Source organism: Sycon ciliatum, chromosome 11, assembly GCF_964019385.1.
Source record: "Sycon ciliatum chromosome 11, ocSycCili1.1, whole genome shotgun sequence".
In the NCBI taxonomy this organism is placed as follows: domain Eukaryota; kingdom Metazoa; phylum Porifera; class Calcarea; order Leucosolenida; family Sycettidae; genus Sycon; species Sycon ciliatum.
In genome coordinates this window covers 24,615,598-24,640,652 of record NC_088653.1, presented here as the reverse complement: position 1 = coordinate 24,640,652, position 25,055 = coordinate 24,615,598, and the positions used below count along the sequence as shown (strand labels likewise).

General features: G+C 45.0%; 1 protein-coding gene across 1 annotated transcript in view; it reads left to right on the top strand.

The window, feature by feature from the left end:
• LOC135827210 (uncharacterized) overlaps positions 1-25,055 on the top strand; it is a 50,151-nt gene that overhangs the window by 2,325 nt on the left and 22,771 nt on the right. Inside the window, exons 3-19 of the mRNA XM_065339739.1 lie at positions 306-632; positions 2,231-2,314; positions 4,882-4,968; positions 5,587-5,667; positions 6,259-6,345; positions 7,393-8,154; positions 9,427-9,741; positions 10,417-10,503; positions 13,122-13,202; positions 13,591-13,677; positions 16,106-16,477; positions 17,846-18,169; positions 19,573-19,656; positions 20,935-21,021; positions 22,048-22,128; positions 22,476-22,562; positions 23,512-23,889. Coding sequence (XP_065195811.1) covers positions 306-632; positions 2,231-2,314; positions 4,882-4,968; positions 5,587-5,667; positions 6,259-6,345; positions 7,393-8,154; positions 9,427-9,741; positions 10,417-10,503; positions 13,122-13,202; positions 13,591-13,677; positions 16,106-16,477; positions 17,846-18,169; positions 19,573-19,656; positions 20,935-21,021; positions 22,048-22,128; positions 22,476-22,562; positions 23,512-23,889 — 3,411 coding nt within the window. The remainder of the gene's footprint in view (positions 1-305; positions 633-2,230; positions 2,315-4,881; positions 4,969-5,586; positions 5,668-6,258; positions 6,346-7,392; positions 8,155-9,426; positions 9,742-10,416; positions 10,504-13,121; positions 13,203-13,590; positions 13,678-16,105; positions 16,478-17,845; positions 18,170-19,572; positions 19,657-20,934; positions 21,022-22,047; positions 22,129-22,475; positions 22,563-23,511; positions 23,890-25,055) is intronic.

Sequence of the window (25,055 nt, the reverse complement as noted above, 5' to 3'; positions counted from 1 at the left end):
GCTCTAGCCAGGGTCATATCCACACATGAGTAACCAATTAGTTTCATCTGCGAAGAAACATTTCATGTGTATGCTTGTGCCATAACCCGGTGTTATACTACTCCTTTGGCAGAACCGCTGAATGATTTGCAAATGTGACACGGTGCTGCTCTATGAAGTCTGGCGAGCCCCAGGCCTGTGAACATTGAACTACTCACTAGCTCTGGGCACTTCCGTATCCATGAGATCAGGTGTCATGGAGTGGGGCATTTGATTTGTTTCATGATGTGTTTCTACCCGCAACTGTATTTTCCCTTGCTTTGCAGCCAAATGGCTCCAGGCCAACGATTCTGTACACGCCGCAGCAACTCCAGCACACAGACCCAGCGTGACTGAGCAGTTCGCAGAGGACGCATGTCAGGAGTACGGATATCATCTCATTACCAAGGAGTGGCTAGAAGAACATGGCCATGTGTTAACAGAGCGCTGGCTAGAGAAGTTGGCCTTATTGCATAAGCACCAGCAAGCACCTTACCACGTCGCGTCAATCCGAGTCAATGGCCGTTCCCTTTACAGAACCATAATGTTTAGCGCGCAAAAGCAGACGTTTCAGAACGCCACAAGCAAAACTCAAGCCCAGATTCTCTGTGTCAGTAAGTGAGACAAGGCTCCTTAACTTAAAAGGCTGACCATGCGCAAGTAGTGCTCTTACCATGCGCAAGTAGTGCTCTGCCCTTGTGTGTGCCCTCAGCACGATGAGTATACTGTTGTGCATTTGTGCATTTGTGTAACATGTGTCCTGTGCCACCGTTAACTGTGTGAACAGGGCTTGTGCTAATAATGTGCCACTATGTACGATGTGACCTTGCAACGTGCAAACATGTCGTATCCAAGCATGCCTTGCACGCACAATAGATCCCAATATAGAGAGCCCTTCCTGAACTGAGGATCAGGTTGTGTTTTTTCCCGTAATTTCAAAGTTTTAATTGCGACTTGCTTGTTTGGCGCAAGCAACTTTATTTGTTGGAAGAAAGTCTATGCAGTGTAGCGTGGCGATTGTTCGCAACCTTGGGAGCGCAGGCCATATCTTGGTGTTCGCATGAGGGGTATGATGGGATATTATTTTACAGTCAAACACCGATTGTGCGGACGTTAACTATCCGGACAATCGGTTATCCGGATCTCCTGGTCGGGCTGGACAACATACAAAATTGGCAGTTTTTTTTTGAAGTTTTGCTGATTTTTGCCACTCGGAGCACCACTCAAGCGATGCCCAAGATGTTTTACAGCAGGTTGTTCAGTCAAAATGTACAACGATGAGAAAGGCTGGAGTGCACCTAGGTCCTGTTGTACTACCGAAGAGAATTAAAAATGGTCAAAATTTGCTGGAATATGCATGTGATAGATGTATGAGTGGTCCCATAACCGACCATTCTTCTCCTCTGATCACCGTGGAAATGGCCAGTGCCCCGAAGGGTGGCGGACAATTGGCACCCTGCTGTATTTTAACGGCAACTGTCAAATGCACTATGCTTTAGCTCATTGGCAGATCCTATGAGGGTAAATACTGAAAAAATCCCTGCTCTCACGCATCAGTTCCTATAATTTTTTGCTGCATGATAAGGTTTCTTGGACCATCATTTTGGATTATCAAAAATGTCAAGTGTTAGGGACTGTAAAGGCCGATTCACAATACAAATTCTTGCGACGCGACATGCAACTTTACAACACCTGCGACGAGCTGCGACAGCGACACACAGTTCATAATAGATGATATCCCAAATAACGTGCTACTAGACTTGAGGGGGCATTGCACACAAGTTGCATACAAATTATACTACAATGTGTACACGGTAGGCCCTGAGCTCTGCATGAGGACAAGTCACAGGTAACTGTACAACTTTGAACTTTGTATGCAACTACTTACTCTGCAATGCCCTCCCAAGTCTAGTTGCACGTTATATGGCATATCATCTATCGGTTTCATGTTTGCGACATCCTTATGCGCTAGTAGTACTATGCACGTGCACTGCACGTGCACCCAGGGTCGAAACAGCACTCCATTTTGTGTATGTCGTACAACATTCTTCAACTTCTGCGACAGGTGCCTTACAACAGCTTGCAACAGCTCGCGACAGGCAGATTCTTGTCGCAACTGTCGCAAATCGTGTGTCACGTCGCAGAAAGTTGTACTGTGAATCGACCTTTAGAGTGTAATGCAATTGACTTTTTGTTGTCCTGTTTTGCACAGAGACATGTGAGACCGGTGTTCTTGGACCAAACCTGAGTTGTGTGTGTAACCGCACCTCAACCTATGGTCAATATTGTGAAAAGGGTAAGATGCCGAGCCATTCTTTTTTTTTTGGTTTATCTGAGAACACGCAGCAAGACTGCTGGAGATCATCCAGTATCATGTTCTATGCAAGCGGAGAGACCGGCCCAATTTACCTAGACCACTTAGTTAATGTGAAAGTCATGGAAAGCCTTGTACCTCGGATGAAGCATTTGCTGGAGATGGCTGACATTGCCACGGCTAAATGGTTAATTAACTCGTGCTCAAGGGTGTCATCGATTGGCGAAACTGGATTGAGTGCGAGCAGGCAGTGACATTCGAGCAACGCTGGCCAAATCTAACAAAGCAAGGGTGTAGTACGCAAAATGCACGAATGTCGTACAAAGATTCTGTGAAGGCTTCCAAAAAACGTCAACGTCCATTTCCACTCCAGCGACTCCCGGGTTGGGGGCCGGTGTGGTCGGATTCCACTCCAAGTACACCTACTCCGGATTCGGCCAGATTAGGCCAATTGATCACGCACTTGCTCGGAACGCACTTGCTCGGGATTCGCCCTATCGATCATGCCCATCCCAGTCAAATGTTGTTGTTGTTTCAAATCTTTATTCTCACGATAGCCAGTGGCCAATAAGAGATAATAGTGTAAGAAAGGAGAAAGAGTGAGGAAGAATTGGGTGGGCAAGGCCTAGGGGTTAATGACTACTTAAGTGTACGGGCAGGGGTGGTCGCCACACGAGCATACAGAGTTGTGTACTTAAGTGTACGGGCAGGGGTGGTCGCTACACGAGCATACAGAGTTGTGCAACAGCAGGGATATCTCGGATTTGAAGGGAAAACGAGAAGGGATTTCGCGAAGCTGGGTGGGCAAGCAATTAAAGTAATGAAGGGCTTTGTACAGGGGAGAATGGAGACAGCGGTCAGTCCGCGGAGTTGGCAATGCCAAGTACGAGAGCGACGTAAATTATACGAAGGTTGCACGTTGCTAGCAGTATGCAGCGAGAGTATATGTGGCGGGGCATAATTGTGGCGCAGAGAATGCGCGAAGAGTATATGTTTAACTTAAAAGTGTGAAAATAATGTTAGCCATTTGATGCGATGCAAAAGGTGGGAGTGTTCTAAGTGTGTGTAAAGGGGAAGGTGGAGACATATTCTGGCGGCTTTCCGCTGGAGTCGTTCTAGCCTGTCAAGGGAAGTGTGTGACAACGGTGTGAGAGCATTGCTCGCATATGAGAATATAGGTAGTATGTATGTCTGATAGATGTGAGATAAAGAATCACTGGTGAGTGTAGACCTTAGTCTAAAAAGAATATTGAAAGACTTGAGTGAGTTTTTGACTATGTATTCAACATGCTCCGTCCAACGGAGGTCATGCTTAAAGATTATTCCGAGGTGTTTGTGTTTTTGTGCTACGGTAAGCGGAATATTCCTGAGGGTGATCTGGGGTAGCTGTTCAGGGGGGCGGTTATTGTGGTAGAACGGGAGAATGACTGTTTTCTTTGTGTTAACCAGCAGGTGCCATCTTTGAAGCCAGTCTCCAGCTGCTGTGACACTCTGTAGTTTCGGGTGCAGTCTTGAAGAGTTCTCGCTTTGGAAATCAGAGCGGTGTCATCTGCAAATTGGCTACAGGTGGTGCCGGGATTCTCACTTGCGTGTGGAAGGTCTATGTTGTAGACGAGGAATAGAAGCGGCCCAAGAATAAATCCCTGAGGGACGCCGACAGGGATCTCGAGGAAAGGCGATAGGTCGCCATCCACCTGGACCCTCTGCCGACGCCCCAACAGGTACCGTCGGAACCACTTCAGGGCGTTGCCCTGGACACCATAGTGGGAGAGTTTTGCTGGAAGGCCGGCATGCCACACACGATCGAAGGCCTTGCTTAGATCAAAAAAGCAGGCATTGACGTGTTTCCCGTCGTCTCTCGCAATGGAGAGGGTATGGATGAGACGGGCGATCTGCTGCTCAGTGCCGTCTTTCTCGTGGAATCCGGACTGCTGGTTGGGCAGGTGGGGTGTGATGTGCTTGTAGAGGAGTTGATATGCAATTTTTTCTTGGATTTTTGATGTAGTGCTCAAGAGAGAGATGGGTCTATAATTTGTTGGTTGGGTTGGGTCACCAGGCTTGAGTACCTGAGTAATGGTGGCATCTTTCCACTCCTGTGGGATTTCTCCGATTTGGAACGATAGATTAAAGAGGTACGATAACGACGGTGCAAGTTCCTTAGCCGCTTCTTTGAGTAGGCGGTTTGGAATAGAGTCGAGCCCGGGGCTTTTGTTGGTATCAACTCCGCGGAGGAGTTTTTCGACCTCAGCTTGGGAAGTCAAGATTTCTTGAAGGGGACTGAGGATGTCAGGGGTGGTGTTGATGGCTGGAGTTTGCTCATCCGCATTGGCCACGGACAGCTTGCTCTGTGAAATGAAGAATTCGATGTTGTTGTTGTTGTTGTTTATTTTTATTTTACTTCACCAAGTGAACAGGCATTTCTGCCTTCTCACCAGGTCAGCGGAGACAAGACTAAATGATAAATGTCTCGATTTCCACTAAGCATAGAGTAACACCCCATGCATTTTTCTATGCCACTCCGTGCATGCGTTTATTTATGGGCGTTGCAGCATGCAAGTGCTTGAATCAGGGTCAGTGTGACAACAAAGGTGAATGCAGCTGCCCAAAAGGATTCACCGGAGACAAGTGCCAACTCGGTAAGTAGAAGAGATTTAGTTTTCTTCAAGTATTCTTTTTCAGTTCCCTTGGGATTTTTTAATCATGCACTGACAAGTACTTTGACTCGCTAATGAAGGAGTCCACGCTTTTTGGACATGATCGTACGAGGCATAATAAGAAATTCTATGTCAACAGTCCATGGTAGCCATGGAAACAGAGTGTGGAATTTTGCATTCCACTGCCATGGCAATCAATATGCCATGGTCGAAATTCACTTTGGACGCAGTTGCAAGCGCTTCGACAGGAACATGGGCGCCCATTTTGAAAATTGATAAAATTGCACATATGCAATGCCCTGGATGTAGTCTTGCCTTTTGCGCCATTACTTTGTACTACAAGAGCCTCATCTCACCCATTGTTTCAACAAGATTCTCAAGCAACAGCACTTTTGCAGCGCGATTTCTTGGGTTCTACCGGTAGGACCTGTGGTCTTACCGGTAGGACGGCATGCTAGCTATCATTAACAATCCAGAATCACGGGTGGTCAATATCATTCTGGAATTGCCCAACCAAATGCAACTTTGGTCTGTCTGACTTCGTGTCTGGCTGATTTACTCTCTTCCTCTTCTTCCCCTTCCTTGCGATGTGTGATGCAGTTGTGTGTTCACATCCCTGGGTGAAAAAGAACAAAGTATGCGAATGTACGGCCAGACTAGATGGACCTAACTGCACAGAAGGTAAGGGCTGAAGAAAGCTGCTGTAATGTATGTAGGCATGTCAGAGAATGTATGACCTATGCTCACACGCATGCTTGAATGTTGCATTTTGAAGACAAGAAAACAACTCCCGAGTCCTCATGCGAGCTTCTCCGACCTATTCTGCAACATATGCTCAGTTTGTAGCTGGGATGTAATAATTTTAAACTGATTGGGAGAGCATATGTCGGCTACAAGAATTCTGGCTAATCTGAACACTGCAACTAGAATACACCAAAAGGGGCGAAGAAGCTAAAATATTGTGTTGCCTTGTAAAAAAAACTGATCTAAAAAATAAGAAAAGAAGAAGCTACAAATTAATACATCTCTGCACTTGAAGTGTAAAGCGTGAAGTGTGCAAAGCAGCGTGCACGGAAGTCAATGCTGCGCCCCTACCCCTTCGGCAAAAATATTGATATGGGGAGTTGGACACCCTCGTAAGTGGTTAAAAGAGCTGGTTTGAGGCGTCCATGATGATGGGCAAGGACATGTGAACAATTTCTCGACAGTCCGTTATTCTATTTCTTTTCGTGTGCTTTGGAAATGCGTGAATATTCCCAATCACTGCTGCAGCATGCAAATGCTTGAATGACGGCCAGTGCACCGAAGATGGCACCTGCATCTGCCGGAAACGTTTCCATGGAGATCAGTGTCAGAACAGTAAGTATATGGCGTATGAAGTAAACCCCTGTTTTGTTCATGTTTCTGGAATACTGTAAAATGACGCAAATATTAACCATCGTGAAATCAAGCTTCAACAGTGGGTGTATGTAGGTGTCCACTGTGCTTCGCGACCTTTTGCCATCGCAAACTTGTTGGTTCTAAGAAATCGCGAAAATTTAGTGACGCGGATATTGGGCGATTTACTGTAGTTGAAAGCGCGGCTGCTGTTGGCTGTGAGCTGCGCTTGGTGGGTCTTTACATTTGTGGCATTCTCCGTCCGCACTATGTACACGCCAGTGTCCGAGTTTACAAGGCCCACGGGCACCATACAACAGGACAGCTAGCTTCATGGACCTGCAGGCGGGGAAGATCATTGGACATGCATTTGTAGTGCGTTTGTACGTGCGGCTGTTCATAGTCCCATAGGTCTGTCCATGTGGCTCTGCAACAAGATACCTGGCCACGTCAGGTGCACTTGCAGCATTACGAACCAATGCGAGTTCGATTATGAAGATATTAGAGTTCATTCTTGTAGGCAGCATATTCTTGTACACGACCGCACTATAACCGATATGTACTGTAACAGTTTAGGGCAAGGAACAAAGCAAATAGCGCCTGACGTAGGTGTTTTGTTCGGAAGTTTGAGGAAAGTTGAGGGCGGAAAAGTCTGATTAAAAAATTGACTGCCATCACCAGAACTACCGTAAAACCTGGTTTCAGCGACCACTCCAAGGTGCAAGCAAAAGCGGTCGTTAAAGCCAGGTGGTCTTTAGAACCAGGTCCCACAGTGTCTGTGTAGAACTGTCAGTGCATGGAAAAATGGTCCGTGTTAAGAGCAGGTGGTCGCTAAACCCAGAGGTCGCTTACACCAGGTTTTACTGTATAGCTGTGATGGTCCGATGATATTTGGGATCATTTTAGTAAACAAATTCTGAAATGGACTGCGGTATCCCTACTGAGCAAGTGTACGTCTTGTTAGGCTGTGGTCCAGTTGTGTTCTACTTCACCTGACCGTGTCTTGCATGTGTACTGTGTTATGTTAAGGTTTCAAGACAAAGTGCCTGGGTACAGATAAGGCAATGTACACCTGGATGGCTCTCGCCGGCTTGCCGTGTCATCCACACCTCGACGGTGACAGCTGCCAGAAGAAGACGAACTTGACGCATGCCCGACAGATGTGCAAGAGAAGAGGATACGACGTGGTAGACTATAATGCCTTCACAACCCGGTCTCTGGGCGTGCGGGACTGCATGGAAGCATTGCTCAACAAGATGATGGCAAGCAATTTCAACAACCCTATCACAATATGGACATCTTTCTTGAGGGATGGCAAGCATGTCATTTACAAGGAGGGCAAGAACAACTTAAGAGAAGAGTTACATGATAGTAGTGGAGCAAGCCATCTTGATTTCGAGATGATGGCGAGCGGTGACAGCAACCCTATCTCCCTATCGTCAGGGCAAGGACAAGTTAAGAACAAGTTGAGAGAAGAGTTACATGATGATGGTAGTGGAGCAAGCCATCTTGATGTCAAGATGATGGCGAGCGGTGACAGCAACCCTATCTCCCTATCGTCAGGGCAAGGACAAGTTAAGAACAAGTTGAGAGAAGAGTTACATGATGATGGTAGTGGAGCAAGCCATCTTGATGTCAAGATGATGGCCAGCGGTGACAGCAACTCTATCTCAATATCGGCATCGCTCGAGGAGGATGACCAAAATATCATGTACCAGCAGGGCAAGAACGAGTTAAGAGAAGAAATACTTGATAGTAATGGAGCAAGCCATCATGATGTCATCTGCGAAGGTAGGCTGTTGCATTGTGATCATATGAACGAGTGAGAGAATGTTGAGTAGCCAGGCACGAATGGATAGGGTAGGCACGGCAAGAGTTATTACAACCGAGGTTTCTGAGTTCAATTGGAAACTGATCGGTATAGCCAGATTCAGACCCACACACACGGAAGCAATCAAAACACTTCTGTCATATGCTTATGTAACCCGGCATCACACTACTCCCTTCGTTTGACCACCGAGTAATCCGCAACTATGGCATGGTTCTGCTCAATGAAGTCTCCCCAGCCCCATAATTAATGACGTCAACTTGAAAGTCTGTCGGGAGAGCAGGGTATGTGGAAGTTGCACACTCTGGGGGATTATGTACTCTTGGTATAACCACTGGGTGATTCCCAACTATGGCACGGTACTGCTCAATGAAGTCCACCCAGCCCCATGCCTGCAAATATAGGCCGACACCTGAACCTGTCTCAGAATAGGGGTGAAATGGTAGCATTGACCTTTCCGTTAGACCGGGTTTTATTGAGCATGACTAGATTGTGGGCACCCGTTATTTAGATTTATTTCGTAACTTTTGTCAAAAAGGCAGAAGAGACCAGAGAGAATCGGTTAAATAATTGTTGTAATGCTTCGTTTCATGCACAAAGTGGAGCTAAGGCAGTCCTTTGTTGGATCGCTCCATCCTGGGGGTGTTGAGTACTCTAAGCCATCTGGGAATGCTCACTGTTGTCATTGCGTTTGTTATACATACAGTCGTTCCTCTCTAATCCGGCACCTTTTGCAATGGAATTTTCTGCTGGATAAACAAGGGTGCCGCGAGTGGATTATCAAATCCTGCCCTACAACCCGGCCCACATGTTACCATACATGTTTGTGTCGTATATCAAAACGTAGGGATTTTCTGTGTCAAACCAAGTACTTTGTGGAATCATGGAATGCATGTCTATAACATGCACTTGGGAATATCTTATGTACTAGCATAGGATATTTATTCCCAAATGTATGTTACATGTGTTGTGTATGTTACAATGGTCCCTGACAGTATGCGATGTACAACTGCTGGATTAGAAAATCAAATTATGTTCAGTTTGAGTGATTTGTTGCAGAAAATCGCTGCTGTAGGCCTAGTTCAAGTGCCGGATTAAAGGGTAGAAAAAGAACTGAAAAAATCCGTTTTGCCAGAAAGTGTGCTGGTTTGCAAGGGTGCTGGATAAACAAGTGCCGGATTAGAGAGGGACGACTGTATTCCCTATTGCCTACTGTATGTGCCCTTGTTTTGCAGCCAAGTGGCTTCACGCCAACTCCTCAGTATACACCACAGCAACGCCAGCGCTGAGGCCCAACGTCACTGAGCAATTCGCAGAGGAGGCATGTGAGCAGTACGGACTTCACCTCATAACCGGGGCCTGGCTGCAAGCACATGGCCATGTGTTAAGAGAGAGCTTCCTAGAGAGATTGGCTATTGGGCAAGCACCTTACCACGTCAAACCAATCGTGGTGAACGGCAACTCCCTTTTCAGAACCGTAACGTTTAGCGAGGGAAAACAGAGGTTTGTGAACACCACAAGCAATCACCGAGCCCAAATCCTCTGTGTCAGTAAGTGAGATGTCTTGAACTTTTAAAAGCAATACGATAAAATTATAGCATGTGCCTAACAAACTCGGCAACCTGCACCACTGTGACTGTTTACGCAACTTTTCACCGTACCTGTGGCACGAATTACGCTCCCACAGGAACCACCCTGAGTTGCACACTCTGGTTTATGTAAACTTGTCGTTAGTGTTTGGCACAAAACGCATAACTTGTAAACCTTGGGTCCTCTCTTTTTTAATTCTTGCCTTTACATCCGAGTCTGACCTATTATTATTATTATTCTTATTATTTTAATAACGAAGGTACGTGTTAGGTCGTAAGTATCCACGCAAACACACATCCAGTCAAAATAAGGCACTTGTCAAAGTATCCGAACGTTTTCGGTCCCTTCTCATCAAGGATTATACAGGGAATGGCTCAAGTTGAAAAGACTAAAACTTATATAGCGTAAAGATATGAGATAACAACACTCGTGACAAGGTGAAAAAAGTATCAACACCAATTGTTTGGTGTTACTCCTCGTCGAGGTGTTAACAATGTAACTTAATTTGCTCACTATGTTCTTGTCGCTATTATTATGTCCTTCGAGTTTTGTGTCGTGCTGAACTTGATACTTGAAACCAAACCGTGTATTTCTCTGTTTCACGCCATGTTGCGTGTATGCGGTGGCTGCTGCAGTGTGCAAGTGTTTGAACCAGGGTCAGTGTGACGACAAAGGCAAATGCATCTGCCCGAAGGGATTCACCGGAGACAATTGCCAGAAGGGTAAGTAGAAGCAGGCGTCCATACCCCAAGAGTTTGCAACTCTGTACATGGGGTCCGCGCGGCGGAATTCCAACATTACGTCAAAAATGACGTACACGTTCGTTGCGCTTGTACTACTCCCTGGTGCCAAACAAAAAATCCAAGCACCGCGGAATGCAGAGTTTTGTCCTCTGTGCCTCAGTGGCATGACGCTATGTTGGAATTTCGCCACGCCGTGGGCCTACAGCAGCCAGACAACCAGTTGCACACCCTTGGGGTTATGGACTTTTGGTAGAAGTGAATTTCCTTACCGATCTGAACACTTCTGCTTCTTTTTACATGTACATTTCACATTCACATTTCTCTCGCATGTTTGTCAGTATTGTTATAATGCATGGTTAGTACTCTTGGTTGGCATATTAAAGTTGCCGTCTCCGAAATGCTTGTTTGAATTTGTTTACTTCAAGTGATTCCTTTACATTGTATGCAATTCTCAAAGTATACCTTTCGTGTGAACATGGCCTCCCCTGACTGTGTGTAGGCTTTGGAGTTGTTCCGGTTGGCCCTGATTATGCAGGCCTTGTTCTAGTTTCTATTTTGAGTGAAAGTCGACAGAACAAGTATTCCGTTTAATCAAGCTGTTGCTAGGAATAAGAACATGTGCATCACCAAACCTGCTATTTTTGTGCGGTCGAACCGCTCATTCGTCTGCAATGAGTTACAATTTCCTGGTCAATTGTCCAGTGTCTTGCCTCTTGGAGCTGAATGGGAGCCTTGACCCTTGAGGGGTGGGGTATCCCAATAGATGTGGAAAACTCGGCCTCTAGCCGAGTCGCACGCAAACTGTACATGTTTTACTCTTATACTAGTAAAATAAATAATTTGATAACCGCAATCAGTAATACAAGCTGGATCGACATTTCTGTACACTTTATTCATGCAATGTAAAACTGTGGAGACAATGTGCAATAAAACGATGAACATGTGAAGAAATTGTGTAGAGAAAAAAAATGGAAAGGGATTCAAACAAGTTTTCGTACAACACTCATCAGGAATCTTCATTGTACTAAAGGACACTGAAAACTAAATTGAACTTATAATAGAAAATCTAAGTTAGGGAAATAACACTAAGAACAACAGCAGTGAAATTTACAACAACAACAAAGACCGAAGCGAGGACGACCTAGAAAACAACCGTTACCTACACAACTTGCGGATCCGGGCTCACAGACTGTGCTTGCTCCGCCGTCGCTGGTGGCTGTGGTGGAGGAGGGTGGTCGTGGTGGCTCATCGGGCCGGCTTGTGTCGCCGCCTTTGCTACTGCCGTCGGTGGTTCCTTCGTCGGTGCACCCGGCGGCTTTGGCTGGGGAGGTGCCGCTTGCGGTCCCGGTCCCACTGCCTCCTCCTGATCCTCCGCCATCGGCTCTTGCTGCGGTGGAGCTTGCCAGTGACAGACCGCGAGCAACACCGGCAGTGGCGTTACCACTACAATTGCCAACCCCAAAAATCCCACCTTGCGTATCAGCAGCTCCCACACCATCACCAACAATGCAATCTACAGCAACCACAACTAATCCACCATCCAAGCCCACCATTGAAAGACCAAGACGATCAACAGCCAACTACAACAAAAGCTACGCACTCAACGGACAAGGGCGTAAGGAGGGACGTGACAGCAGGGTGAGGGCCGAGTCCCGTTCAATGGACCAAGTCAGGCGGGATAACAGAGAGAGCGCAGAGGAAGCGGATGATGGGACGGACGGTGAAGGGAGCACAGAGTCGGAGAGCAACGATTGTAGTGATCGTGAGCGTGCCGGTGAGAATGTTAGTGTTGTGCGTATGTTTCGTGGTAGCAAGTCGTCAGTGTACAATCATCTGTTGGCTAGTCCTAATTGTTACAATTCGTATTCCGACTCTTCTTTCACTGTATTGTACCGTGGTCGTCATGGTTATGGACTACAGTTAAAAGTTTTGGAAGCCATCTCTCAGCGTCTGTATAAGCCTTATTTGTGTGTACAGAAAGATAGTATAATTGGGTAGAAATTGTTCAAGTGATGTGTCATGTTTGGTGCGGTCAAGCTTGGCCGTTAATGTTCTAGGTGTAATGTACTGCTGTTATTTGTTATCATTTTGTCCTTCCTTCTTTCTTTCTCTTCTTTGTTCATATTTCAGCTGCAAGTTTAGTGTTGGTACACACATTCGTTATTGCTCTCGCTTCCATTGTTAAAATTCACTTTCGTAAATTTCACTGCTGTTCTTCTTAGTGTTATTTCTCTAACTTAGATTTTCTATAAAAATTCAATTTTGTTTTCAGTGTCCTTTAGTACAACGAAGATTCCTGATGAGTGTTGTACGAAAACTTGTTTGAATCCCTTTACTTTTTTTTCTCTCCACAATTTCTTCACATTTTCATCGTTTTATTGCACATTGTCTCCACAGTTTTACATTACATGAATAAAGTGTACACAAATGTCGATCCAGGCTTGTATTGCTGATTGCGGTTATCAAATTGTTGTCTCCTCGCCGTTTGTTCAAAATAAATAATAATAAATTGTTTTTCCCTCTGTCCACTTGTCTGTCCTTCTTGTGTCTGGCTAATCTCTGGCTGTTCTCCCTCTTTCTTGTGATATGCGATGCAGTTGTGTGCACACATCCCTGGGTGAAAAAGAACAAAGTATGCGAATGTAAACCCAGACTAAATGGACCTAACTGCACAGAAGGTAAGGGCTGAAGAAAGCTGCTGTAATATATTATGTGCCAGCATGTGAAAGAATGTATGACCCATGGGAACATACATGCCGTTATATTGTATTTGAAGCCAAGGATACACTTCCGAGTTTGTATGCCGGATTGCCCAACGTACTGTGACCTTAAAAGTGGCTGGAATTTTGTCCTATCAACCTGCAATAAATGATACAGTCATATGGGCATCAGTTGGATATACGTGGGAGTGTTGTAATCTGGCTGTTCATGTAGCTATGTACTGGTGGGTACAGTGTCATGATGAGCTAGATACATGGAACAATGTCTCGAGAATCCGATATGCTATGTTGTTCTGCCACTATTCGTTTGCTTTGGGAAAATTTGTGCATCCAATCACTGCTGCAGCATGCAATTGCCTGAATAATGGTCAGTGTACTGAAGACGGCACCTGCGTCTGTCCGACCGGATTCCGTGGAGACCAATGTCAGGACAGTAAGTGTCTCTGTTTGGTTTTGTTTAGCTATATTTTTCTTCACCAGAAGCACAGGCGAAATCTGCCTTCTCACTGGGCGTGTTGCCACAGTTCTCGCAAAATGATGAAGATAGTGATAATGATAAGAAAAAGAGAAAGAGTAAAATGCCATCATGAACAAAGCCCAAAGAGAAGACGGAAACAAATCAATGAGGGTATCTGCAATGTGAAGTGAGTATGTAAAACCACCCCTGCACACATTCACTAAAAAAACACACACACACACACACACACGCACACACACACAAATACACACAAATACACGCACAAATACACACCGGCACATGCACAATTACTCTACCCGAGCAGAGCAGTAGTGCTGGACTACAAGTATTGCTTTTCAGCAAACTCACAGTCAATGCCGTTTTCTACTTTTTCTTAAGAAGAATGGCTTTGGCACCTCTCTGTAGATGCTTGGAGCAAAAGGTTCCTTCCTAAGGGCATGCAGACTCCATTGTAGGCACTTCATATTCCACACAGTTAGTATCATAGAGTTATGCTAAAATGATGTGACGTTATTGGACTCATTTACCCACTTACCCACTGTTTACAGAAAAATGGGATTAACTGATTCCAGTGCATTTGTCTCCACGGCATTTGATCATAGTGGTCCGGAATTCCAGAAAGAGAATTGATATGTACTCACCGTAGTGTCGTGTATTGCCGCCGAGCGTATTCCTGTGGAAGCCGATTTCAGGGCTAGGCTTCTATTCACATCAGGCTTCTATCAAGAGTACATAACCCCAAGTGTACATAACCCCAAGAGTGTGCAACTCTAGCTATGGGGTCTGCGACGGCAGAACTTCACATCACGTGATGAACCCGTGCACTCTAGTGCATGATAGATACTGGGTTGTACGCAGCCCAGCTTTGGGTACAACTCTCTTGTGGTCACTTTGCACTGTTTGCCAGCATAACCTTTTGAACCATGTCACGTGATGTGAAGTTCTGCCGTCGCAGCACAGCATAGAGGTTGTGCAGGCAGTTGCACACTCTTGGGGTTATGTACTCTTGCTTTTATTCAAACCAGGTATTTTTATGTGCGTCAACACTAAAACCAGGCTTGTGTGCCGACAGTTTATTCTGAAAATCAGACTTCTATTCAAAACAGGCTTCTATATGTTAACCGCTATCAATAAAATTAGCTGAACCAACATTTGTGTATTTTATTCATGCAATGTAAAAAAACCCGGTGGAGACGATGTGCAATAAAACGATGAAAATACAAGTATGAAGAAATTCGTACACCACTCATCAGGTTTCGTCGTTGTACTAAAGGACACTGAAACAAAATTGAACTATTATAGAAAATCTAGGTTAGAGAAATAACACTAAGAACAACAGCAGTGAAATTTACAAGTGTGAATTTTAACAATCAAAGCGAGAAATTAACAAACAAGAGAAAGAAAGAAGGAAGGACAAAGTGATAACACATAACAGCAGTGCATTTCACCAAGAGTACATGAAAACCAGAGTGTGCAGCACGGATGGGTGGCTGTGAAGGCGGAATTCCGTGATTACATCATTTTAGTGATGTAGTGCGGACAAGCAGGATTCAAGCAGGTCTCTTTCTGCACAACTGCAACTCAGTCGTACGCACTACGCCATTTCCCGCCTCAGATCTGGGCCAAATATGATGTAATCACGGAATTTCGCCGTGACAGACACCCATAGCAGAAAAGGCCCCAAGCTGCACACTCTGATTTTCATGTACTCTTGATTTCACCTAGAACATTAACGGCCAAGCTTGGCCACACCAAACACGACACGTTACTTGAACAATTTCAACCCAATTATACTATCTTTCTGTACACACAAATTAGGCTTATACAGACGCTGATAGATAGCTTCCAACACTTGTAACTAGTTTCAGTGTCCTTTAGTAAAACGACGATTCCTGATGAGTATTGTACGAAACTTAAATGAATCCATTTATTTCTCCACACCATTTCTTCATATTTTCATCGTTTTATTGCACATCGTCTCCACCGTTTTTTTACAGTGCATGAATAAAATACACAAATGTCGGTTCGGCTAATTTTATTGATTGCGGTTATCAAATTATTGTCTCCTCGCCGTTTGCTTCTATATGCGATAGGCTTTAATACAAGACACTACGGTATACCATAATTAGTACAAGCCTGCATCCTGTTTATAAAAGCACATAAATGAGAATGTGTGGGTGTGACTTTCATAGGCCCCAAATATAGAGAAGGATTCGTTACCCACTAGCAAAAAATATGGGATTAACAGCTTGTCCTTATATTGCTTCAACTTCAACCTTTGAATTTGAGCACAAATCGGACAGAAAGGGTTTTTTGGCCACCGTAATATTTTTCTCCTGTACCTGAGTATGTTGTACATGTCTGTGTACTGTGCTGTGTTCAGATTTCAGGACAAAGTGCCTGGGTACGGACAAGGTGATGTACACCTGGACGGCTCTCGCCGGCTTGCCGTGTTATTCTGGCAGCTGCCCGAAGATAACCAGTTGGACGAAAGCCAGAGACGCATGCAGTGATAGGGGATATCAGCTGGTCGACTTTAAAACCTTCACCTTGCTCGGCTCAAAGCTTGGTGTGCGTGGGTGCGTGAAGTCATTGCTCCATGAGATGATGGTGAACAGTAACAGCAGCCCGATCACGATATGGACATCATCCGAGTACAATCGTCGGCGTATTATTTACAAGCAGGACAAGAACAAATCGAGTGGTGCAATATTTAGTGTTCGTGGGTTCGGCCATCACAATGTCATCTGCGAAGGTAAACAATTGCTTGTTTTAAACCGATATCATTAGACGGGCGAATGGTGAAAATGCTGAGTAGCACACAGTGCATGGACAGGAAATTATGTCCAGTGATAATGACGGGACAGGAAAGTATGAAACAAAGAGACAACAAGAGTGCAGCCACCTGGGTTTCTCACATCAATGGCACACCTACCGTTATAGCCAGGGTCAGACCCACACATGCGTAACCAATTGACTTCACCTACGAAGAAGCATTTCATGCGTATGCTTGTGTCATAACCCGGTGTTATACTACTCCCTTGGTAGAACCGCTGAATGGTTTGCAAATGTGACACGTCGCTGCTCTATGAAGTCTGGCGAGCCCCAGGCCTGTGAACATTGAACTACACACTAGCTCTGGGCACTTCCGTATCCAAGAGATCGGGTGTCATCAAGCACGATATTAAATTCACAACAGCGAGAATTTCAGTTGTCTGAGGATTGCTTTAGGGGGCGTTCGTTTTTGATCTACAGGTTTGGGTAGAAACTACTTCTTTCAGTAGAGTTTTTCGTTTTTTGAAAAAAATTCTAATCAAAAGGGTAGATTCTACTTTCTTCTACCGGCTCTACCAGGAAAAAGTTGGTAGAGCTACGGGATTTCCAGCAAGATCAAGGATTTGTACACAACTCCATACAAAAAGAAACATTTCACCGACACATAGTGTAAGCTACTAAATTCGGTAGAACAGCGTTCGTACACTTGCCTCTACCATCTACCTCTATGGCCACACATTTTTTATTTCTATGTTTCTCGTCACCCACACGCATAGGTTTCAGGAGTCTGGAAGAAAAAAAGGAAAAAAAACTGTGCTGCACTGACTGTGCATGTGAGGACCAGCACACTCATTCACATGTACACGATGTGGCGTGGCCTGTGCGACACATGATGCCAGGTCGGCATTTGTTGTGCGCAGTCTAGCTGCACATGCACAGATTGTGATAGATGCGCCTACCACATACTAGTTGCTAACTATGGATGCTATTTTGCATGGTGTATTGGTGGATTTTAGTGTGAACAAAGGTCTAATAAACATGAAGTTGATTGTTCTTCTAAGTTCGAAAGGTCTAATAAACTTTTTTTTATTCTTCGGTCATTTTTTATTTTTCCACCTCTCACATACATTTTTAGATTTTCAGGTGACGAGAAACAAAGAAATAAAAAGGTGTGGCCTATCGGTAGAGTGACTCTACTCTACTCTACTAGGTAGCTAAAAACGAACACAGCTTTAGCCTTGCTATTTGCACGAAACGCAGCGTTAAAGCAATAATGATACCGCTTGTTTTAGTTCTCTTCCGCCTATTTTTGTCTCTACCCGCAACTGTATATGCCGTTGTTTTGCAGCCCAATGGCTCCATGCCAACGATTCTGTATACGCCGCAGCAACTCCAGCACTCGGACCCAGCGTGACTGAGCTGTATGCAGAGAACGCATGTCAGCAGTACGGACTTCGCCTCATCACCAAAGACTGGTTACAAGAACATGGTCATGTGCTAAGAGAACGCTGGTTAGAGAGATTGGCTTTAGATAAGTCCGACGGATTAGGTTACCACGTCGCGCCAATCCTGGTCAATGGTCAGTCCCTTTACAGAACAGTAAAATTTAGCAGACAACATGTGACGTTTAAGAACGAAACAAGCCATGAGGATGCCAAGATTCTCTGTGTCAGTAAGTGAGAGAATAATAAGTGACTGTCTTCTGCAATGGCTCTCCATGCACAAGCTGTGTGTTTGTCCCTGTTTGTGCCGCTAACGTGATGAATATAGTTGTGCGTTTGTGTAAATGTGTCCCGTCGCTACGTGCACTGTATGAACAGGGCTTGTCCCAACAATGTGCCCAATTGCAATGTTCAAACATGTCGTCTCCCAGCATTTCTTGCACCCACGGTGAATCACAACATTGAGAACACTCCCAGAACTGAGATTCAGGCTGTGTTTCTTCGGTGTCTTCCCAGGGTAACTTCGAAGTCATTATAGCATGTTTTGGTTCTAAGGTTTTGTTTGGCGCAATATCAGTTTGTGGCAGAGACGGGGAAGAATTTACTCCCTGGATTCCAATTGCGAGGAATCAAAATGCATGACAAGCTGAAGTTCGACATGCCAACAGGGTTGAGAGAATTTACAGACAACCTTTTGTTGTTGTCAAGAAACAGGGGGAAGTACCATGACTGTCACCACGTGAGGAGGTGAAAGTTTACTACTTGACGTAAAATCCCCGGCGAGGGCTGTTACCCTACTATTTGCCAACGGAGCTGAGAGCTTTCCTATGCAAATAGACCTTTGATTGCTCAATTCCATTCAGGGAAAGCCGAGTTCCGAACATTTGAGCATCTTCAGTATGCACTGCATAGTAATACGGATGTATCTATCGTAAAGCAAGAGTTAAGAAACCGTGTTGGAAGCGTTATGGTGTCATGCATCCTGTTCTATGGTACCGTGCCTTGCTGCCATGCATCCCGTTCTATGGTAACGTGCCTTGCTGTCATGCATCCCGGTCTATGGTACCGTGCCTTGCTGTCATGCATCCCGGTCTATGGTACCGTGCCTTGCTGTCATGCACCCCGTTCTATAGTACCGTGCCTTGCTGTCATGCATCCCGGTCTATGGTACCGTGGGTGTAAAAGCCCAAGAACAACTCGTCTTGTTCCTTCAATACTGCGTGACACGTTTTTTTAGATAAGCTATTATCCCCATTCTAGTGTTATAGCAGGACTGCCACTTGCTCCGATTTTTTGGAAATCGTCCGATTTTTGATCTCCTGTCGGACAAACTGACCGATTTTATTTTGAGCACTTTTTAGTCCAGTTGGCCATTCGGCGCTTCCAGGTCGCGTTTGTCCAGTCATTGTACATGTACATGTACATGTACATGTACATGTAGCTGTAAAATGCAAATGCGTGGACCGTTAAAAATGTGTTCTGGGGCCCCAACAGCAAGCCATTTTCCTAAATATTTTCACCCGGGGGACACCCCAGACCCCCGTCAGATGTTTCTCCCTCCAAGTGTGACAGCCCTGTTATAGACTGCATTATAGTAATCCAATATTGACTTTTATTGTCTTTTTCTGCACAGAGTCCTGTGGGAGCGGTGTTCTTGCACCGAGCATGAGTTGTGTATGTAACCGCACTATGTCCTACGGTGAAGAATGTGAAAAGGGTAAGACAGCAAGCCATTAGGTTTGTGTGCATGTGTGTGTATATGTGTGTATGTGTCTGTATGTGCACATATGCATATCTGAATGTGTGTGTATGTGCGTGCTTGTGTGTGCTTGTGTGTGTATATGTGTGTAGGTGCGTGTATGTGTGTGTAAGCGATTACAGGGGGCAAAGCCACCTGTCCGGTTGGTCCTGCTTTCACCGGACCACTTTTCGGGCTGATGTTTCCTTTTCTCTTTCTAGAGAGCTGATGGGAGTTCAGCGATCGATTGGGCGCAGCACCATGTGCATTATGTACACAGCACCGTCTAGGGAGACCTGCATGTACTGTGCCTTATATGTAGGGCTCTCAGGGACAGACTGGTGGCACAGGGTTTTTTTTGCTTCATGTTGATCGAGAGTCGGAGATGGCTGCGAAAAACTTGAAGGCATCTGAGATTTCTTATATTCCCATAGCCAGCAATGTTTTTAGTTTCCAAAACAATTGTGCGAGGAAACGAAGCCTGTAATGTGCGCTTCTAAGCCCTAACGGTTCACAATCTTGGCTTTCCTGGATTATGATAAAGGTGCAGATTCAGTGCTTTGCCACACGACTGTCTATTCTTCCGGCCACAAACTCCACATTAGAGAGGTTATTCCGTGCATTTCGCCACCTGAAGACGTCACAAGGCCGTCTCCATCATCTGATGGTTTTGCAGTATCATCAAGACGGACGAGAAAAAAGTACTTTCTCCAAGTTTAGGTCATTTCATCTTAACTGCAAGTTTTAAAAGGTAAAATGTCCAACTGAGACCAGCCCAAAAGTGGTCGCTACCGCCCTGCATTAGGTTTTTGTTGTTTTTATCAGCACACACACCTTCCAGAGAAAGGGATGAACACTAACAAGAAGCCATCCCTACATCCCCTGTGTCTTGTTTGTGTTCTTGAGCTGTGAAATGTGATTGGCTACTTGTACTAATGTTCCAGAAGGTTCTAGAATTTCGTCGGCAACCGGTTTTCGTAGATTGCTTATTGGTTAAGGACCTAGAACATGGCTGCAGGTTGCCGAACTTTTGTTCCCTTCCTTTCTTCTTTATTGTTGCTTCTTTACTCTCTTTGTGTTCCAAGTGTGTATATAATATTTCTTCTGTGACGATTATTTGTAAAACTAGAAAGTGAGTGCTTTGACTTGAGTTTGTGCGTGATTGCCTCCGGGAACCACTTACTACACAGTGACCTCCCGTGCATTATTTCTGCGTCACTCACTCCATGCATGTGCTTTTTTCCCTGCCTGTTGCAGCATGCAAGTGCTTGAACCAAGGTGAGTGTGATGACAAAGGTGAATGCAGCTGCCCTAGGGGATTCACCGGCCACCATTGCCAACTCGGTAAGTAGAAGTGAATTCGTTTTACTCATTTCATATGGCTGGCGTGGGATTTTCAGAGCGTACATCCACGTAAAAGTGGGCTCCCCTTTACCTTACGTGTACGAGTAGGCTTGGCGGTAGTTTTTACAGGGGTGACAGACAACTAGGGTATGTATACTGGTCTTTTTGCGTGCTCGTTTGAAATAGGAGTGTTGGGGTGAAACGAATAGTCTAAATCGTACCGAAAGACTGACAATTATGTTCTTAGCTAGTGACACTAGAGCAGCTCGCAGGGCCAGACGATCGCTGTGCATGGCCCAGGTTTGGTCAGGTGTCACCAAGTCCGTGGCGGTGGGTCTGCAGAGCGATGCTGACAATTTGGTGGGATCTCATTCTCAGTGATGTTGATGCCGACAGCGAAGCTGAATCGTCCCCGTCGTCTCCAGTAGCGAAAAGGCACAAGTTGTGGGCGAGTACATAACCATTAGGCGGCGAAGCGGCTGCCTTACGACGTTACTTGCCGTTCAGCTCTCATGAGTCATTTGACGCAGTCTCGAAAGCGCAGGCGACGATCGAAAGTGTCACTGCCAGAATCGAAAGAGTATGCAAGCGCAACGCCTCCCAGAGCATCGTGGTGCTTTCCAGGAAGAACTTTGACCATGCCTTTGAACTGATGTCGTTGACATGCTCAAGTCTGTGTCAACATCTTCAGCTCCGCCACAAAAGCCACTAAGTACAGTGTAATAGTGTGTCTCTTTGTGTCAGACTGCGCGAAAACTGTCATTTTCTATTTCAAAGTACATATTTTGAAAGCGGTGTTTCGAGCACTTGTAGACTACTTTTCTGCCCTGTATCACCTTCAAGAGGAAAAGTAAGGTCCCAAGAACTGTTTTCTGAAGGAAAACAAAATTTGAAAGTTTCACTCTAAGACATGTTTTAGCTGGTTGTGGCCCATATATTATTGTCTTTAGTCTGCCTGACTCCGTTTCCGGCTGATTCACTCTCTCGTGTTCTTCCTCTTCGGTGTGTGCTATGTGATGGATGCAGTTGTGTGCGAGGAACCCTGGGTGAAAAAGAGCAAAGTGTGTGAATGTCAACCGGGACTAGATGGACCCAACTGCACAGAAGGTAAGGGCTAAAGAAAGCTACTGTAATATGCCTGCGTGTCAAATAATGTATGACCCATGGGTTCATGCATGCTGGAATGTTGTATTCAGAGTCGAGAAGAAGAAAAACTTCCGTGTCCTCATGCCAGTTCCTCCAACCAATTCTACCTCTTTATTCTACTCATGTGGAATAAATAATGCATATTTATGGGGAGTTGGTCACTCTCATGAGTTGAGCTATTTTGTTGTCAAGAGTTAATTTAACGTCTCCATGTTATCATGTTCAAGGACATGTCAAGAACCCGCTTTTCTGTTCCTCTCTTTGTGCTTTTTTGGAAAATGCTTGAATATTCCCAATCACTGCTGCAGCATGTAATTGCTTGAATGACGGTCAGTGCACTGACGATGGCAGTTGCAACTGCCGGAACGGTTTCCATGGAGACAAGTGTCAGCATAGTGAGTATTATGCTGTATGAAGTGAATTCCAGTTTGCTGGCATATTTCTGTGAAATGTGGGAATACCTGTACACATTAAAGAGACGTTGGTTTTTTCATCTGCAGGTTTGGGTAGAAACTATTTCTTTCGGTAGAGGCGTTTGTTTCTTTTACTCAAAAGGGTGGGTTCTACTTTCCTCTGCCAGGTCTACAAGGAAATAGTTGGTTGAAGCCGGTAGAAGTTGGTAGAGCTATGTTAGCTGTGCATATTTCTGTGAAATGTGCGAATACCTGTACACATTAACGGGGCGTTCCGCAATTGATCTACAAGTTTTGGGAGAAACTATTTCTCTCTGTAGAGGCGTTCGTTTCTTCTACTCAAAACTTCAAGTCAAAAGTGTGGATTCTACTTTCCTCTACCGGCTCTACCAGGAAAAAGTTGGTGGAAACCGGTAGAAGTTGGTAGAGCTACGGGATTTCCGGCAAGATCAAGGATTTGTACACCTCCATACAGAATAGAAACATTTCACGTACATATCGTGTAAACTAATAAATCCGGTAGAATAGCGTTCGTCCACTTACCGCTACCTTCTTCCTCTATCGGTAGAGTGACTCTACTTTACCAGGTAGCTAAAATCGAACTCAGTTTTTAGCTGAGGGCTATTAGAATGGATATGCTAAGGTCTGATCCTTCCAACAAGGCCAAGATGATGAAAGGCTATCAAGGTGAAATGAGAGGACAAAATGTAATGTTTCGTCCTGAACTGTGGGTCAAACGATACCCGGAGAGAAAGTGCGCTGGAAAGTCAGTTTGCTGGAGGAAATGGAGCTAAATGGGCGAGTGGTATTTGCATAAGTATATAATTTTCAATTGAACTATGGTACCGCTTCCTAGGAAGTGTACATCTTGTTTATGTGTGCTTTCTACTTCACCTGACTGTGCCTTGCATGTGTACTGTGTTATGTTCAGCTTTCAAGACAAAGTGCCTGGGTACAGATAACGCAACGTACACCTGGATGGCTCTCGCCAGCTTGCCGTGTCATCCACACCTCGACGGTGACAGCTGCCAGAAGAAAACGAACCTGACGCATGCCCGCCAGATGTGCACAAGAAGAGGATACAACGTGGTAGACCATGATTCCTTCACCAATCAGACGCTTGGCATGCGCGACTGCATGGGAGCATTGCTCAACGAGATGGTGACGAGCGGTTACAGCAACCCTACTTCAATATGGACATCTTTCGAGAAGGATGACCAACATCTCATATACCAGCAGGGCAAGAACAGTTTGACTAAAGAATTGTATGATAGTGATGGAACAAGCCATCATGATGTCATCTGCGAAGGTAGGCTGTAGGATTGTGATCAAATGAACCCGTGAGAGAGATGCTCAGTAGCCAGCAACCATAGGGTAGAAAGTAATACTATGCATGGTTAGCATTTTACCGTTCACGCTATTTGCGATGGTCGGCCTGTACCGGTTTGTTGTGTGTGTAGACATGGTTAGCATTTAACTGTTCACTCTAAATCCAACCATACTCGTACCCAACACCCAAAATACCGTTGGTTTGGTACCGTTTCGACGATAGAAAGCTCTGTTTAGCGGAAGAACGAAACGGTAAGATTCCAACTAGGGTACGTCACAAGTCGATCGTTGTGTCAGAAACCGAAATGCTAACCAGTGTCTTGAAAACACACACAAAATGGTACAGGCCGACGTACGGTCGAATTGAACGTGAACGGTAAAATGCTATACATGTCTATTGACAGGGCTAGAGGACTGACACAGAGAGGCGATGCCAAGAGTGATTACAACCTACATTTAGGTTTCCCTCTCCAATGGGAAAACCTACCGATCTAGCCGGCGTCAGACCCAGACGCGAGTTACCAATTCACCCCATCTGCTAAGAAACAGTTCATGTCTATGCTTGTGTCATAACCCGGCATAACGGTGACAACTGGGACGTTCATGAATTATTCTTTGTATATTTTATTCCATTTGTTCGTTAGAAAAATAACATGTTGTCGTATGCATCTACGCCGGAACATACCATCAGCCAGTCCGGACATGTGAACTATGTATTGAACGTTTTCGTTCCCTTCTTCTCAAAACACAACAGGATAAGAAGGAAATAAACTAAGGGCATGTTTGATTGGTGAGTCCGGATTCAGATTAGAGTCACTGGAGCAGTCAGAACACCAGTTACCAATCAAACAGAACAACGAATATTTTTGCCTGAAATATTGTAGAACTCATGATAGCTCACCATGCCGCGAACTTGAAAATTTCGACAGAGTTCAAAGATGTTTACATTGCTCAACATGCGAAGGCAAAACAAACTTGAAAGGCAACTACAACCGGAGAAGAAGCTTCGAAGACAGCCAAAAAATCAATCATGGACGTGGGGACCGCCGTGTAATGTGCAAAATCACACTTACACCTCCATGTACATCACCACGCCCTTTCGTAATCACTGACATGCCAAAATCTATTCGAATCAAAACAAAAAAC